The sequence below is a fragment of the Doryrhamphus excisus genome, linkage group LG6, assembly GCF_037039965.1.
Source record: "Doryrhamphus excisus strain RoL-2023G ecotype Guam linkage group LG6, RoL_Dexc_Guam_v1.1, whole genome shotgun sequence".
Classification (NCBI taxonomy): domain Eukaryota; kingdom Metazoa; phylum Chordata; class Actinopteri; order Syngnathiformes; family Syngnathidae; genus Doryrhamphus; species Doryrhamphus excisus.
In genome coordinates, this window is record NC_136362.1 from 10949695 (window position 1) to 10966617 (window position 16923).

General features: G+C 41.1%; 1 protein-coding gene across 3 annotated transcripts in view; it reads right to left on the reverse strand.

The window, feature by feature from the left end:
- Window positions 1-16923, reverse strand: part of LOC131125205 (abl interactor 1-like) — a 26142-nt gene continuing 9219 nt past the window's right edge. Inside the window, exons 3-11 of one of the 3 annotated variants that reach the window (XM_058066506.2) lie at window positions 11032-11208; window positions 8448-8462; window positions 8175-8293; window positions 6433-6573; window positions 6268-6368; window positions 5984-6199; window positions 4346-4426; window positions 1737-1922; window positions 1-1663 (exon numbers count right to left, since the gene is read on the reverse strand). In XM_058066506.2, the coding sequence (XP_057922489.2) occupies window positions 1488-1663; window positions 1737-1922; window positions 4346-4426; window positions 5984-6199; window positions 6268-6368; window positions 6433-6573; window positions 8175-8293; window positions 8448-8462; window positions 11032-11208 (1212 nt within the window). In that variant the 3' untranslated portion in view covers window positions 1-1487. Of the gene's footprint in view, window positions 1664-1736; window positions 1923-3011; window positions 4427-5983; window positions 6200-6267; window positions 6369-6432; window positions 6574-8174; window positions 8294-8447; window positions 8463-11031; window positions 11209-16923 lie in introns of those variants that run through there. The other 2 variants (XM_058066508.2, XM_078791407.1) reach the window with 2 other exon arrangements.

A 16923-nucleotide genomic window follows, 5' to 3' on the forward strand; every position in this document is an offset into this window, starting at 1 on the left:
TGAGTCAGTGAAACTTAAGTCTTCATCGAGTAGTCCTGAGTCAGTGAAACTCAAGGCATTGGTCGAGTAGTCGTGAGTCAGTGAAACATAACTCTTCATTCAGTAGTCATGTGTCAGTGAAACTTGACTCTTCATCGAGTAGTCGTGAGTCAGTGAAACATAACTCTTCATTCAGTAGTCATGTGTCAGTGAAACTTGACTCTTCATCGAGTACTCGTGAGTCAGTGAAACTTAACTCATCGAGTAGTTGTGCGTCAGTGAAACTCGAGGCATTGGTCGAGTAGTCGTGAGTCAGGGAAACTCGAGCCTTTATCAAGTAGTCGTGAGTCAGTGAAACTCGAGCCTTTATCAAGTAGTCGTGAGTCAGTGAAACCTGACTCTTTATCGAGTAGTCGTGAGTCAGTGAAACTTAACTCTTCATCGAGTAGTCATGAGTCAGTGAAACTTAACTCATCGAGTAGTCGTGCGTCAGTGAAACTCGAGGCATTGGTCGAGTAGTCGTGAGTCAGTGAAACTTAACTCTTCATCGAGTAGTCATGAGTCAGTGAAACTTAACTCATCGAGTAGTCGTGCGTCAGTGAAACTCGAGGCATTGGTCGAGTAGTCGTGAGTCAGTGAAACTCGAGCCTTTATCGAGTAGTCGTGAGTCAGTGAAACTTAACTCTTCATCGAGTAGTCATGAGTCAGTGAAACTTAACTCATCGAATAGTCCTGAGTCAGTGAAACTCAAGGCATCACGTGAATCAAGTACGACAACTAAGCGCTAAACATAACACGTAACTTAAAAATGTCATTTCCAAATGGCCGCAAGGCATGCTGGGTAATCCTAGTATGAATATAAATTATGTTTATTTCTCTGACAACCTTGTCAACATAGTTTACAATCAAAAATGTGACAAATGAATACCATAAACTACCCAGCATGCCTTGCGGCTGACATACATGTTTTGTTTTTTTTGGGGTATGGGTATTGTATAATGCCCGGTGGGCCCGCAAGCCGCAGTTTGCCCACCCCCGATCTAGAGTAAGAATTTTTTAGTGTGTGATTTAGGCGATCGCTTCTTTCCTTAATGACACAATTCTGACATTCAACCGTGTGCTAATGCATTTGATGTTGTTTTCACTCATGATAAGGTAGAATGGCTTTTTTTTTCAGAAGAGAGAAGAGCTTTGGAAGCAGGTCGGTTTGCGAGTAAAGTTGATAAGATGCAGCGTCACGTGAAGAAAACGCTGCAAATTCAATGACAGGCTGTCGCACTAACGTATCAACACTAAACATTTACAAATATTCAGCCTGCTGTCGATCACGTGACAGCAATATGAAATGCTTTGATCTCCCCTTCTTCCAAAGCTTCAACACCCCCCATTTTTGTGCGCCTCAAAAAACAAAATGGAATATTCCAAGATGTCGCCATGGCACTTGACCGAAAAAAGGAGAGATATAAGAACTGCATCCATCTGTACACCTTCACCGTTTTTACCTTTTCCTAATCAGCGTAGTGCATGATGGACTCCACGTAGTTTCCCGGGAAGAGTCCCGTGACGCCGTTGCAGACGCCTTCAAACCATCCGTCGTCGTTTTTCTTGATGATATAAATGATGGCTCCTTCCATGAAGGACAGCTCATCCTCCTTGTCCTTGCTGTAGTCATAGATGGCCACAACTGTAAAAAAAAAAAACGGTGACATTAAGTGCAGGCTCCAAAATGAAGTGAAGCTTTTTAAAGTTGCATGTACCTTTCTCTAAATAGGCCTTAGGGGCCCAGTGGGGATCTCCATCAGCATAAGGGTCACTGTAATGGACCACTGCAGCCTCCTCCTCTTCGTAGTCGACAGGCGGTGGCGGAGGAGGAGGCGAGGGCTCCTCAAACACGGCCATGTCCTCTGGTGGAGGCGGGGGAGGCGGAGCTGGGCTGTCTGTTACTGAGGAGGACAAACATTGTACGGGAAAGGTGAATAAAAATAAAACATAGATTCAGCTTCAGAACCGTACTCTTCTCTCTTCAACTGCCGTTGTTCACTCATAACCCAATCCAGGTTTAAATTCACACACTTATTGAATACATTTTGAGGTAACAATGCATAGGTACCCCCCACTAATGAATCATAATTTAAGATGATCTATGATTTTCATTTTTGCGCCTCACATGGTGCATTCAAGGACCACCAACCAAAATGCAAAATCTCAACACTTTAAAAAAAAAAAATTATTTTAATTTTTAATAAAAATTATTTTAATTATTATTATTATTTATTTTAATTAATAGTGGTATGCTGTAGATTTTACCCGCCTTTTTCTAAATTGTTACCAAGGTAAGCTGAATGAGATTTTTTTTTAATGGGAAAAAATCTATGAGTTTCACTTTTGTGCCTCACATGGTGCATTCAAGGACCGCCAACCAAAATGCAAAATCTCAACACTTAAAAAAAACAAAATTGTGTTGTTATTTTAATTAATTTTTAATTAGAATTATTGCAATTATTTTTTTAATTTTAATTAATTGTGGTATGCTGTAGATTTTACCCGTCTTTTCTAAATTATTACCAAGGTAAGCTGAATGAGATTTATTTTTTTATGTGAAAAGTTTCACTTTTGCGCCTCACATGGTGCGTTCCAGGACCACCAACCAAAATGCAAAATCTCAACACTTGAAAAAAACAAAAATGGTGTCGTTATTTTAATTAATTTTAACTTTTTATTAATTTTTTTATTATTATTTTAATTAATAGTGGTATGCTGTAGATTTTACCTGCCTTTTTCTAAATTATTACCAAGGTAAGCTGAATGAGATTTATTTTTTAATGGGAAAAGTTTCACTTTTGCGCCTCACATGGTGCGTTCAAGGACCACCAACCAAAATGCAAAATCTCAACACTTGAAAAAAACAAAAATGGTGTCGTTATTTTAATTAATTTTAACTTTGTATTACTTTTTTTATTTTAATTAATAGTGGTATGCTGTGGATTTTATCTGCCTTTTTCCAAGTTATTACCAAGGTAGGCTGAATGAGATTTTTTTTTTTATGGGAAAATTTTTATTTCTTTATTTTTTGTTTCAATTTTTTCAAACATATTTTTGTTGGAACCAATACTTCACAAATTTGCTGAATCTATATTAACTTGAGAGGATCCACTGCCACTCAAGTGAAATGCTGTAATTTATCTGCCCACTAGAGGGCCACTCCATAATGGTATTAAAGTTGTCCATTCAGTGTTTTGGTTACTGTCATGTTCAATCAGACAGTTTGGTCCTTACGATGGCTGAAATGGGGTAGCGGTGTCAGGTCACATTTTTTCCCATCAGCGGAGACAGAACAGGACAAGAGAGGTCCATCGTCATGGCAACCTCTCAAGGAACCCCCCCCCCCCCGCACACGGTGCAACCAGAGGTATGTGTGTGTGAAAGCCACAAAGCGAGCAGAGTCAGTGTGTAGCGGCGTGTGGATGCTGAAGACACATTGCGGGCATGGAATCGATCGCAACCAAACGTTTCGGGTTGTCTTAGAAGGCGTTTCGTCTCTCATTTGAGCAGGTATCTTCAGTTCATGCTCAAGGGACTGGGCGGGACAAACACTAGTCAGACTAGATAGGACAGCTCGAGACTGAGAACTCGGTGCAAGATCCAGCCTATTTGTAAGACAGGAATGGTTTCGCTCTTTTGTGGTGTCAAATGACGGTCATTGGGATGCGATGGGGTGGGGCCTCTTATCGTTACATCCAATCAGATGTCTTTAAAAAATAAACAAGGCACAGCCATCTTGGCTTCAGTGGTTCAATGAATTATTCATTCATTCATTTTCTACCGCTTTTTCCTCACAAGGGTCGCGGGGGTGCTGGAGCCTATCCCAGCCTTCTTGGGGCCGGAGGCGGGGTACACCCTGGACTGGTGGCCAGCCAATCACAGGGCACATATAGACAAACAACCATTCACACTCACATTCATACCTATGGACAATTTGGAGTGGTCAATTAACCTAGCATGTTTTTGGAATGTGGGAGGAAACCGGAGTACCCGGAGAAAACCCACGCATGCACGGGGAGAACATGCAAACTCCACACAGAGATGGCCGAGGGTGGAATTGAACCCTGGTCTCCTAGCTGTGAGGTCTGCGTGCTAACCACTTGGTTGCCGTGCCGCCCCAGCTTATTTTTATAATATAAAATTGTCTCACGACCCATTAAAAACAAGCTGCGGACTGAAAATAACCCCCAGGCCACCCTTTGGTCGCTGCCGACGAGATAGATGTCATTGTCTACTATTGTGGCAAATAGTACATCTAAGTATGTGTATACTAGTGTAGTATAAAATGATGACCAGTACCAACATGACATCCAAGAGTACTTACTGCTCTCTTGCATTCTGGCCACAAAGCCGGTGAGAGGTATCTGTGGTGTCAGCTGGACCATCGGAGGAGGCGGAGGAGCCACTAGAGTGGAAAGCGACCAGGCGACATAAGGCCGCGGCAGAAAGAATGTTGATTGAATGGACAGAGAGAAGGACAGGTGAGGTGTGAAGCAGTGACGAAGCACAAAGAAGTGGACAGAAATATAAAGCTTGTGAGTGAGCGAAAAATAGGAGGCGCTGCTGAGCATGTCGAAATCGAGGCTTTAGTACGCCAATGTCGACGACGGCGGGAATTAAGCGCTGCAAAACTATGAGTAAGGTGTAAAAGGGGAGTAGTTCTGTAATTGGAAAGACGTACAACTACAGGCGGTGGATAATGTCATGATTATGTGGATTCGCACCTAAATTGAACTTCTTCATATTGATTAGTTTCAGACCCGACCGTATTCGTAGAAAAAGCAATAATCCTTATTTATACATTGAATATTTCTGTATTTAAAGCATCAAAAACCTCTTTATGGCCTTCAAAATACATTTTTAACATTATTAGAGCCCTCTCTACATGAAATAACACCCCTATAGTCATCTCTACACTCTTATTACTCAATAGAGTAGACATAATCAGACAAACTAAGACATAATACAGACTTACACACACACATCAGTGTTGCCAGGTCCACTTTCCATAAGTGACTTTGGGTTTGTTTACATGCTTACTATGCTTATATAATAATAACACATATGTACCTTCATTCATTCATTCATTTTCTACTGCTTTGTCCTCACGAGGGTTGCGGGTGGTGCTCGAGCCTATCCCAGCACACCCTGGACTATACTTGAAAGAACAGGCGGGCCGTATTCAAACACTTGGCGGGCCGGATGTGGCCCCCAGGCTGTAGTTTGCCCACCTGTACCTGTACTAAATTTTTCCACCCATCCATTTTCTTTATCGCTTATCCTCACATGGGTCGCGGGGGGAGGGTGCTGGAGCCTATCCCAGCTGTCTTTGGGCGAGAGGCAGGGGTACACCCTGGACTGGTGGCCAGCCAATCACAGGGCACATATAGACAAACAACCATTCACACTCACATTCATACCTATGGACAATTTGGAGTCGCCAATTAACCTAGCATGTTTTTGGAATGTGGGAGGAAACCGGAGTACCCGGAGAAAACCCGGAGAGAACATGCAAACTCCACTCAGATGGCAGAGGGTGGAATTGAACCCTGGTCTCTTAGCTGTGAGGTCTGCGCGCTAACCACTAATCCGCCGTGTCAAACATACAGTATGTACCTGTACATTATAATTACACACAGGCACTAACCTGTGAACTTGTTTGATGATAACAATGATAAATAGTGTTAGATATTATTATTATTACATCTTTAGATTCAGTCTAATAGCGCACTCACATAGCACAATTAAAGCCGGGCAACAGTTGATGGAAAAATAAAGAAATAGATGCATTGTTGTTACTCACACAACCTTAATTATCACTTCTACATAAGCTTAACTTTTACTTTACTTTAAACCTCCTCCCTGCCTGTTTTATATTGTCCTGTATATTGTATATATATATAATATATATTGTATTAAACATGAGAACTATTAAATACAAATGCATGAAACCTGAAGCTACCTGAGCTCTGTGGGAAGGCCGGACCCCCGTTGATGTGAGGCTGCTGAGAAGAAACAGACGGAGCGCGGCGGTATGTTCCCGTGGCCGACACCATGGAGGCCGAGGAAGTGGTGGAGGAGTTGTGACGGGAAATCTGTCGGGAGATGGTGCCGAACTGGGACATGGGAATCGGACCGAGTCCGGGACCTTGGGGCACTGATGCGGAGGAAGTCACCACTGTGAAAGAGGGAAGAGCTTTAAATGGAGTAGCAAGAAAAGTGGATCTCATTGCTGCAAGGACTCACCTTGGCCCAAACTGGGAGGGGAAGGTGTGGGGACCGCTAAGGGGACACCCACACCACTGCTCCCACTGTTCTCCCTGCCACCACTTCCGCCACTGCTGCCGCTGTGGAATCGTTACATGACATTATCGCTGGAGCCTTACTAGCGAATCACGTCGTCAACGCTACCTGTGTGTCCTGGGCCTCTGATTGAGCGAGGCTGTGCGTGCAGGGCTCTGTTGGTTGCCCAGTCGGGCCGGGCTTGTCATGTAGTCGTTGGGCACCACTGGAGGCTTCACAGGCTCCAGTGTCTTGTAGGGCGTGTTGCGTCTGTATGCAGGAACATAGCACTCAATAGGTAGCTAAGAAATATACAAACAAGTACCAATATGAGTTTATTCATTCATTCATTTTCTACCGTTTATCCTCACGAGGGTCGCGGGGTTGCTGGAGCCTATCCCAGCTGGACTGGTCGCCAGCCAATCACAGGGCACATATAGACAAACAACCATTCACACTCACATTCATACCTATGGACAATTTGGAGTAACCTAGCATGTTTTTGGAATGTGGGAGGAAACCAGAGTACCCGGAGAAAACCCACGCATGCACGGGGAGAACATGCAAACTCCACACAGAGATGTCAGAGGGTGGAATTGAACTCGGGTCTCCTAGCTGTGAGGCTTGTGCGCTAACCATTCATCCACCGTGCAGCCACCAATATGAGTTTAAATAAAAAAATTGTTTGTTTGTTTGATTGTTCACCTCCTAATTGTTGTTTTACCATACTGGTGATGTGTTGTAGACGATTAATTTTTTGGTCATTAAAAATGTTAACCAGATATTGTTTGGCGTCAACTTTCATTCATTCATTCATTCATTTTCTACCGCTTTTCCTCACGAGGGTTGCGGGGGTGCTGGAGCCTATCCCAGCTGTCTTCGGGCGAGAGGCGGGGTACACCGTGGACTGGTGGCCAGCCAATCACAGGACACATATAGACAAACAACCATTCACACTCACATTCATACCTATGGACAATTTGGAGTCGTCAATTAACCTAGCATGTTTTTGGAATGTGGGAGAAAGCCAGAGAAAACCCACGCATGCACGGGGAGAACATGCAAACTCCACACAGAGATGGCCGAGGGTGGAATTGAACTCGAGTCTCCTATCTGTGAGGCCTGTGCACTAACCACTCGACCGCCGTGCAGCCACCAATGAGTTTAAATTAAAAAATTGTTTGTTTGTTTGATTGTTCACCTCCTAATAGTTGTTTTACCTTACTTAGTACTTACGTAGCGTCAACTTGTGAGACAATAAACATTTCAAAACCAGCTGCATTGGTTCAATAAAAAAGTTGTGTTTGTCCTGTTTTATCTTTTCATTGTACTTTTCTTAAACTTAATATTAAAATCTTGTCTCATGCATCAAGTTTGGTGTCCTGTGGAATGCTAATATACATACAATAAAAGTTCACATTGCATTTGTAGCAGCGGTTTCCAAGTGGCATCACTTTGATAAAGAAGGTGTAATTCACCGCTAATCACCGTGCCCGCCACCCACACTAATTATTTCAGTCCCTTTTTAAATCATTGCCATGGTTGCCCCTATTTGTACATGTGTTCATGTGTTGTGCTTGAATTAAATTTTTAAATTTTCATATTATGTTAAAATCTGTACACCTGTTAAATGAATGTTATTGCCCTTCGACAGGTGATACTCAAAACATGTCGCCCCCTAAGTCCCCGGATTGGTTGCCTGCACCCATCGGGGACATACATATATGTGTGTAGGGCGGAGATGGGATCAAATATGTCTGATGAAGGTCAAACAGACTGAAACGTTACCTAAATAAACTAATGAATGAGAGCGACACAGTCATTCGTCATTCAGGCATGACTGTGCTATTTAATACAGGTTCAACTCTTACCCCAGGGTGCCGCGGCCAGCCATTGGAGGGCTCGGTGGTTTCTGTGTTGGCGGGTTGGTCCTGGACAGCGTACCTGTCCCTTGTCCTGCCCGTCCTGCAGCAGCATTGTTCCCATTTTGCTATAAGGGCAAAGAACAGGTAACGATAATAGTTATGGGTAACCACTTGATAGAAAATAACAATATTTTCTTTTATGGGTAATATAAAACGGCAAAAATATTTGAAAGGGAATGGAAAAAGAACATATGGATTAATACAGTGAGTATTTCTTACCTTGGCTTTGAGCCACTGAATGCAAGCGGACAAAGAGAGAAGAACGGGATATGCTCATTGGTTCAGAAATTATAAAACAAAATTATAAAACGTTTTGCAGCAGGCAACAGCAAAGTGACCTTTGGATCTGACAGATAAACAAATGGAAGAAAAGTCTCAGGAACTCAAGAGCAAACAACAAAAAAAAAAAAAAAAAAGAGCTTCTCTTTCTGGCAGGGAAATGCTGCCCCTCTCACAGATCCCTCCATCTTGCTCCCTCTTATTCTGTGTGCCAAGAACCCCGTGGTGACACTTGACAACCGACTGTCGTGTTCTGCCAACTAAGCTGTGACAACCTGCAGGTTCTGCACAAGTAACGTTTTGTTACTGCGGGTCGGTCGACGTCACCCCGGCAACCGTCATTAAAATGCTACAGGTCGGTAAAATATGGGAATGCCGAGTTCGAGTCAATTCACGTGCCAGCTCCTTTGGTTTTGTGAATGATGGAACATTACCAGTAAAAAATATGAAGTTAGATATTTTGTGGATTTTACTTAATGCGGGCTATTTTGGGAACCTGTCCCCCATGATAAACGAGGGAACAGTGTATAGGTGAAAAAGCAGCAATTAGTACGAACTTTTTACTTATTTAACAGATTTACCGTTTTTTTTTCAAAAGATTTCTTGAAAAATATTTATTTTTAAAACTTCCTTCTTAAATATTTTTTGTAAATGTTATTTTTGTAATATTGCCACTTTATTCCCATAATATTGTGGCTTTATCTCCATAATATAATACTTTTTTCCTCCAACATAATTTTCCATAAATGTAAAAAAAAAAAAACAAAAACATTTAAACATTTTTTTCTTTAATAATTCAACTGAATGGTACAAAATAAAAAAAATTCTCATAGTTTATTCTATATTCAAGTTTATTCTCCTAAAATTATAACTTTTTTCTTGTTCCTGTGTTCCTCGTAATATTTTGACTTTATTCTTGATATATTACAGCTGTTTTATTTCCATTTCTGCTGTGGTTGTTTTTTTAAACTTTCTTCTCGTAATTATGACTTTATGCATTTTTTATGCATTTATGCATTTTTCTCATAATATTACAAGTTTATCCAGCTAAACTTACAACTTTTTTCTTGTTCCTGTGTTCCTCGTAATATTTTGACTTTATTCTTGTTATATTACAGCAGTTTCTTTTCCATTTCTGCTGTGGTTGTTTTTTTAACGTTCTTCTCGTAATTATGACTTTGTGCATTTTTTATGCATTTATGCATTTTTTCTCAGAATATTACAAGTTTATCCTCCTAAAATTACAACTTTTTTCCTGTTCCTGTGTTCCTCGTAATATTTTGACTTTATTCTTGTTATATTACAGCTGATTTTTTTCCCATTTCTGCTGTGGTTGTTTTTTTAAACTTCCTTTTCGTAATTATGACTTTATGCATTTTTTTATGCATTTATGCATTTTTCTCATAACATTACAAGTTTATCCTGCTAAAATTACAACTTTTTCCAGTTCCTGTGTTCCTCATAATATTTTGACTTTATTGTTGTTATATTTCAGCAGTTTTTTTTTAATTTCTGCTGTGGTTGTTTTTTTTAAACTTTCTTCTCGTAATTATGACTTTATGCATTTTTTATGCATTAATGCATTTTTCCCATAATATTACAAGTTTATCCTCCTAAAATTACAACTTTTTTCCTGTTCCTGTGTTCCTCATGATATTTTGACTTTATTCTTGTTATATTACAGCGGTTTTTTTCCATTTCTGCTGTGGTTGTTTTTTTAATTTTCTTCTTGTAATTATGACTTTATTCCCATAATATTTTGACTTCATTCTTTAATTTTTTTAAAGTTACAAATTCATTTGTTGTTTTGTTTGTTTTCGTCATAATATAATGACTTTGAAAAAAAATTTCTTCAATATTTCAACTACTAAAATGACAATATTTAATATTACAATGTTATTTCCGTAAATTTACAACTTTTTCTGGTTAGTTGTCTTAATATTTTGACTTTATTATTGTAAAATTACTGCAGATTTTTCCTTTTTTTTTGGGTTTTCTTAAATGATATTAAAAGAATAGCCTCCAGGCTATTTGGACACCCCTTGGTTTAACTCGTGTGAAAATAGTGATAGCATTTTTGGGCCAACAATGATTCTCGTTGAGATTCATCATATGCAGCAATCCTGAATAAAGCCCATTTAAATAACGGGGGCAACCTCCCGAATGAGGAAATAAAAGACGCCCCTGACTTTGAATCATGGATGTTTGAAAACTAGCAGGCAGCCGCTATCTTGGCAGACGACGACACGGCGAGAGGGAAGAAGAGTCCGATCCAAACATGCTGCGGAAATCAATGACAGCAGCAATCAATGCACATAATTGTGTGGACACATTCACACAGGCGCAAACACACACACTGTTGTCAAAGAGGAAGCGACATGGGGGGGGTTGGAGCAGATGGGATCACATGGAGAGAGAGAGAGAGAGAATACACAAAACATTCCCCCTCTGAAAATAATGAGAATACATTTTTAGCGGTGGGGTGAACTATTCCGACTGTCGAAATCCCACAAATCGATCTTACTTTTACTCCGTGCCCCACATCATCCAGCAGGGTGTAATCGATGGGTTTTCGAATGTAGCGCACGGGCCGCTCCATGTTGCCCGGGGCAATGATCTTATGGGTGCGAGAGGTGTTCTTATTGGTGGTGAGGATGCCAATCTCACGCCGTGCCACCTTCTCCTTGTGGATGTCCACCGTCTGTGGGAGAAAAAAAAACAGGAAATTAAATAACGAGGTGAATAACAAGATGGTCGACGTTGCTTGACTACTTTATATCTTTGAAGAAGAGAACTCATTTGTTTCATTTTGTAATACTCACAGCTGCTCATTTTAGGAAACATGCTGCCCAGCATGCCTTGCGGGCACTTTGTAAATAATAGTTAAAGTGTTTGATGTTAACGTTTAATTGTTTACTCACACAGAACACATCATTGTCGCTTGTCGCTGGATGTTCATTTACCTGTTACGCTGTTTTGGTGTTTATGTTTTGGTTTGCAACACCAAAAGTGTCTCTGAGTATGTGGTTACAATGCCATCTACTGGATGGAGTTGTAACGACAAGCCAGATCAGAGGTGTCCAAAGTGTGGCCCGGGGGCCATTTGCGGTCTGGAGTTAATTAGCTTGCTATTACAATTATATAGTATACAGTACATATCGTAATTTTTTAATATATTATAATATATAATATTAATATTTAAATACATATTTCTATTAAAAAATGAAAATTCAGCAGTAATAAAAGAAAGTCAAAATATTACGCCCAAGGAGAAAAAGTCAAATAATAACAATAGAATATGATGGGGGGGGGGAAATAATGTAATTTTATGAGCATAAAGTTGAAATATTAGTCGTAATATGAAAAATAAACAAAACAACAACAATACAAATTTTGGGGGGGAAATTCGGTTCCGGAAAAAGTTACAATGTTGCATGAAGAAAGTCAAAATATTGTGTGAATAAAGTTTTTACAAGTAATTACAAGTAATTACAAGAAGAAACTTGTAGAAATAGCTGGTAAAAAAAAAAAAACAACAGCAAAAATTGAAAAAAACAGCTATAATTTTTACAAGAATAAAGTCAAACTATAAAGGAAAAAAGTCACAATTTCAATTTTAAGAATATTAAACCCATCAGGAAAAATAACATAATTTTAGTAGCATAAAGTTGAAATATAAAATTCATAATATTATGAGAAATTATCCAAACAAAATAAAGTTAATTTTTTTTAATTAGGTTGCAGAAAAAAAGTTAATATTACGAGAATAAAGTCAAAATATTATCGGAATTAAGTCATCAGGAAAAATAACGTCATTTTAGTAGCATAAAGTTGAAATATAAAATTCCTAATATTATGAGAAATTATCCAAACAAAATAAAGTTAATTTTTTTTTAATTAGGTTGCAGAAAAAAAGTTAATATTACGAGAATAAAGTCAAAATATTATCGGAATTAAGTCATCATATTTTAGGAAGAAAATTTACGATAATTCTTTATATATTTGAGAAATTAAAAAAAAACTAGCAGCAAAATGGGAAAAATTCTTGAAATATTTATATAACTTTTTAGCTTATCTCCATGTGGTGCTTTACAAATGAAAGTAACAAAAAGGCCCTTGTGGAAAAAGTTAGGACACCCCTGATCCATATCATGAATAATTTGGTCGTGAGTGAAGGTAAGCAGATGGCCCCAAATTGAAAAACAGAAATAAGTCAACATATGAGAAGCCCTGACATCCTTTCCCCGGCATACAGAGAGCGTGTAATAGCAGGAAATTGAGGCGACACTCCCAGCCTTCGCTGGGATGTTTCCTGTTGGTGATATGCAAGATGGAAGGAAGCTACTATGAGCTGCGGCGAGAGAGTCTCTGTCGTCTCAAAGTCAAACAACGGTCTGATTTAGACTCCCCCTTCAAGTATTGACAACAATGAAGCATGCGTGCTCCAGTTCTGCAAGCGAGGATGGGATTTTTTTCAGCATTTGGGGCTGCATTGCGGTTGAATTAAAATTTGAAACACACATCATGATTACCTAATCATTGACACCAGACCTGTGGTGTCCCCTCAGCACTCTCCTAATCTGGTTTTCTTTTATAATCTCCGCACTCTTAATTAACATCTGGCCGTCTGCTCAAGCTCTGCAGTCTGCGGAAACAGACGGTACAACGCAGCTGTCATGCCGCTATAACTCATACATCTGCCACAGAACATGAATATCATCTCCACTACAGTGGAACAACGTGGATGATGTTTCAGAAAACGACCTTGTCCCGAAAAGAGGGCGTGGCTCTCGTATAGTAGCAGTAGCTCTTCCTGTTGCTAATCTCCTCCGTCAGACACAACATTCATTCATTTTCTACCGCTTATCCTTACAAGTAGTCACCAATTAACCTAGCATGTTTTTGGAATGTGGGAGGAAACCGGAGTACCCGGAGAAAACCCACGCATGCACAGGGAGAACATGCAAACTTCACACAGAGATGGCTGAGGGTGGAATTGAACCCTGGTCTCCTAGCTGTGAGGTCTGCACGCTAACCACTCGACCGCCATGCAGCCAAGCACAACATTCATTCATTCATTTTCTACCGCTTATCCTCACGAGGGTCACGGGGGGTGTGCTGGAGCCTATCCCAGCTGTCTTAGGGCGAGAGGCGGGGTACACCCTGGACTGGTGGCCAGCCAATCACAGGGCACATATAGACAAACAACCATTCACACCTATGGACAATTTGGAGTCGCTAATTAACCTAGCATGTTTTTGGAATGTGGGAGGAAAGCGGAGTACCCGGAGAAAACCCACGCATGCACAGGGAGAACATGCAAACTCCACACAGAGATAGCCGAGGGTGGAATTGAATTCGAGTTTCCAATCTGTGAGGCCTGTGTGCTAACCACTTGACAGTCCTGGTTAACATCATCAATCAATCATTAAAACCAAAACCATATTTGTGCCTGTCCTGTGATTGGCTGGTGACCAGTCCAGGGTGTACTCAGCCTCTCGCCCAAAGACAGCTGGGATAGGCTCCAGCAACCCCCGCAACCCTTGTGAGGATAAGCGGTAGAAAACAAATGAATAAATTTGTCCAAATCCTCAGTAGGAGTAGCCTGCGATCTCTCTTTTGAGGCGTTAACCCTCAGAATGTCATGTCCGCAAATAATCTTTCTACAACGCTATAAAATAAATCATTAATGTATATTACAGGCCTGCTGACATGGCTCGGAACCTCAACCTCGTCATATTTCACTGCTGCCAATAAACACTTAAAGCATAGTGAAAGAAATACGCCAGCAGTAACTTTCATTGGGTGGAAGATGTATTTCACTATATAATGTTGTGTCTGGCTGCACGGCGGATGAGTGGTTAGCGCGCAGACCTCACAGCTAGGAGACCAGGGTTCAGTCCCACCCTCGGCCATCTCTGTGTGGAGTTTGCATGTTCTCCCTGTGCATGCCTTGGTTTCCTCCCACATTCCAAAAACATGCTAGGTTAATTGCCGACTCCAAATTGTCCATAGGTATGAATGTGAGTGTGAATGGTTGTTTGTCTATATATGTGCCCTGTGATTGGCTGGCCACCAGTCCAGGGTGTACCCCGCCTCTTGCACAAAGACAGCTGGGATAGGCTCCAGCACCCCCCTCCCCCATGTGAGGATAAGCGACAAAGAAAATGGATGGGTGGAAAAATAGGAACAATTTAGTACAGGTATAGGTGGGCAAACTACGACCTGGGCGCCACATCCGGCCAGCCAAGTGTTTGAATACGCAAGCCCGTTCTTTCAAGTATTGAATTTAAACTTAACATACAACCTGGCAGGGCTGCACGGTGATCGAGTGGTTAGCGCGCAGACCTCACAGCTAGGAGACCAGGGTTCAGTCCCACCCTCTGCCATCTCTGTGTGGAGTTTGCATGTTCTCCCCGTGCATGCGTGGGTTTTCTCCGGGTACTCCGGTTTCCTCCCACATTCCAAAAACATGCTAGGTTAATTGGCGACTCCAAATTGGTATGAATGTGAGTGTGAATGGTTGTTTGTCTATATGTGCCCTGTGATTGGCTGGCCACCAGTTCAGCTGGTGTACACTGCCTCTCGCCCAGCTCGTCTCAGCGACAGCTGGGATAGGCTCCAGCACCCCCGTGACCCATGTGAGGATGAGCGGTAGAAAATGAGCGAAAGAATACATTTTTAAATTTTTAAATTTTTAAATTTTTAAATTTTTAAATTTTTAAATTTTTAAATTTTTAAATTTTTAAATTTTTAAATTTTTAAATTTTTAAATTTTTAAATTTTTAAATTTTTAAATTTTTAAATTTTTAAATTTTTAAATTTTTAAATTTTTAAATTTTTAAATTTTTTAGTCCCGTACCGAAGTGTGTCTATTCATGTGTCTGCTTCCAGTTCTCTATTAAAGGTACATTGCAAATATCAGTAAAGGATATAGAGAAGGGTGAGGAGGAACATGTGACAATGCTTCATATTTCAGCACATCAAACCACCCTCCATCCTGAAGCTGGCGGAGTAAAGCGGGAGTTGAAAATGCTAAGCAGGCAAGAGTGCCCGTGTTGGGATTTCACTTCATCCCTGACAGGCTTAATGAAGCACACAGGGAGGGGACATTCACTGGTTGACAGGCAGGGTGCACAACCTCATGGAGCGGAGCCAGAGAGGGGAGAAAAAACAAAAAAGCCAAATAAAGGAGCGCTGATGAAGAAAGAGTGACCAAGGGGGCTTTGGCTGTTTGACAACCCTCGTATGATTGATGCCACTACTATATCTACAGCTTTATTCGTACAGACTCCATTTTGGTTGGACGGAAAGCTGGCTGATGTCTGTACATGGTTTTCATCACATATGAAGGACCTGAGGGGAGTACTATGTAAAATCACTTTGACTAATAAGTATTTGTATTACTTGTATTTCCAGACCAGATGTTTTTAACTGGAGCTCCAGCTACATAGATGTACAATTTCCTTAATAAGTCAAATTAGAAGTTGCACGGTGGTCGAGTGGTTAGCGCGCAGACCTCAATCCCACCCTCGGCCATCTCCAGATCCAGTATTATGTGTTTATTTTGTGTTGTTTTGTTAATGTATTTTTTGGGGGGGGGTGGGGTGGTCCCCCAACAAAAGTGATGCTAAAAGTTGGCCATCTGTCATTTATAATTAATTTTTGGGTGTCTGGAACGAATTAATTGGATTTACATTATTTTCAATGCAAGAATTTGCTTTGGAAAGAGTCCGTTTTGGTTTTAATGATTGATTGATGATGTTAACCAGGGCTAAGTAGTTAGCGCACAGGCCTCACAGATTGGAGACTCGAGTTCAATTCCACCCTCGGCCATCTCTGTGTGGAGTTTTCATGTTCTCACCGTGCATGGATTGGTTTTTTCCGGGTACTCCGGTTTCCTCCCACATTCCAAAAACATGCTAGGTTAATTGGCGACTCCAAATTGTCCATAGGTATGAATGTGAGTGTGAATGGTTGTTTGTCTATATGTGTCCTGTGATTGGCTGGCCACCAGTGCAGGGTGTACCCCGCCTCTCGCCCGAAGACAGCTGGGATAGGCTCTACCACCCCCCGCCCCCCACAACCCTCGTGAGGATAAGCAGTAGAAAGGAGTAGAAGGGAGCCACAACAACTCTGGAGCCGTGTGTTGCTGACCCCTGACATCGGCTCAGAAGCTCACTAACAGCAAAGACGTACTGCCTGATCTGAACAAACGGGGAAGACTAGCTGCTGGTGTCATGAAAAGTCTCTGGACCCCAGTATGGAGGTGGCATGGCATCTCCCGTTGCACCAAGCTCCCGGTCTACAACCCTGCCGGTGCTCCTTCATGGTGCAGAGACCTGGCCACTATGGCTTCCTGGATCCATGCCGTCAGGTCCCACGCCCTCAGAACCATTGAGGGTGTGTCGTGGTA